This window comes from Penaeus monodon, chromosome 25 (genome assembly GCF_015228065.2).
Source record: "Penaeus monodon isolate SGIC_2016 chromosome 25, NSTDA_Pmon_1, whole genome shotgun sequence".
NCBI lineage: Eukaryota > Metazoa > Arthropoda > Malacostraca > Decapoda > Penaeidae > Penaeus > Penaeus monodon.
The window spans coordinates 36,145,026-36,145,572 of NC_051410.1; the positions used below are offsets into that span (position 1 = coordinate 36,145,026).

The following is a 547-nucleotide window of genomic DNA, read 5'->3' on the forward strand; positions in this document are numbered from 1 at the left end:
ACCAAGATACCTTCAACATAAACGTCTCCTTACCATCTCATTCCTACGTTTCGTCTTCCATTCATCCTCCGTAACTCACCCTACTCTCCCAGGGTTCTACGGTGAGAATGAGACCCCTGAATGCGGGTGTACCATCGTGGTCAAAACCCACGGCTACAGCCTCGGAGGTCGGCCGGAATCCAGGTGAGAAATTGTGGTTATTTTAGGCTCAGTAGTAGAAAGTGCGATGATGAAAGTAGGTCTAAAGACAGACGAGAAATAGAAATAGAAAAAAAGTGATACAGTATTAACAAAACGAATTTTAAACATGTGTTTATGTCGTTCGCTGAAGGAACATAACGAAGGTAAACTTGCAGAAATAGGTCAAGTGAGGTCACAGTACTATGTTAGTTAGAATTAAATAAGTTATAAAGTTATATAAGGGACTTTTGTGTAATAAGTATGTAAGAATAAAGTTATAATAGATTGGGTTGGAATATTAGATCGATCTGGTTTCTCCGTTTTCTTTGTTGAATTTTAGAGGGATAACCATTTCGTTTCTATTTTC

General features: G+C 38.4%; 1 protein-coding gene across 1 annotated transcript in view; it reads left to right on the top strand.

Moving 5' to 3' along the window:
- Nucleotides 1-547, top strand: part of LOC119589200 (WSC domain-containing protein 1-like) — a gene marked incomplete at its 5' end in the record, with an annotated part of 57,302 nt that overhangs the window by 49,557 nt on the left and 7,198 nt on the right. Inside the window, 1 exon segment of the mRNA XM_037937799.1 lies at nucleotides 93-183. Coding sequence (XP_037793727.1) covers nucleotides 93-183 — 91 coding nt within the window.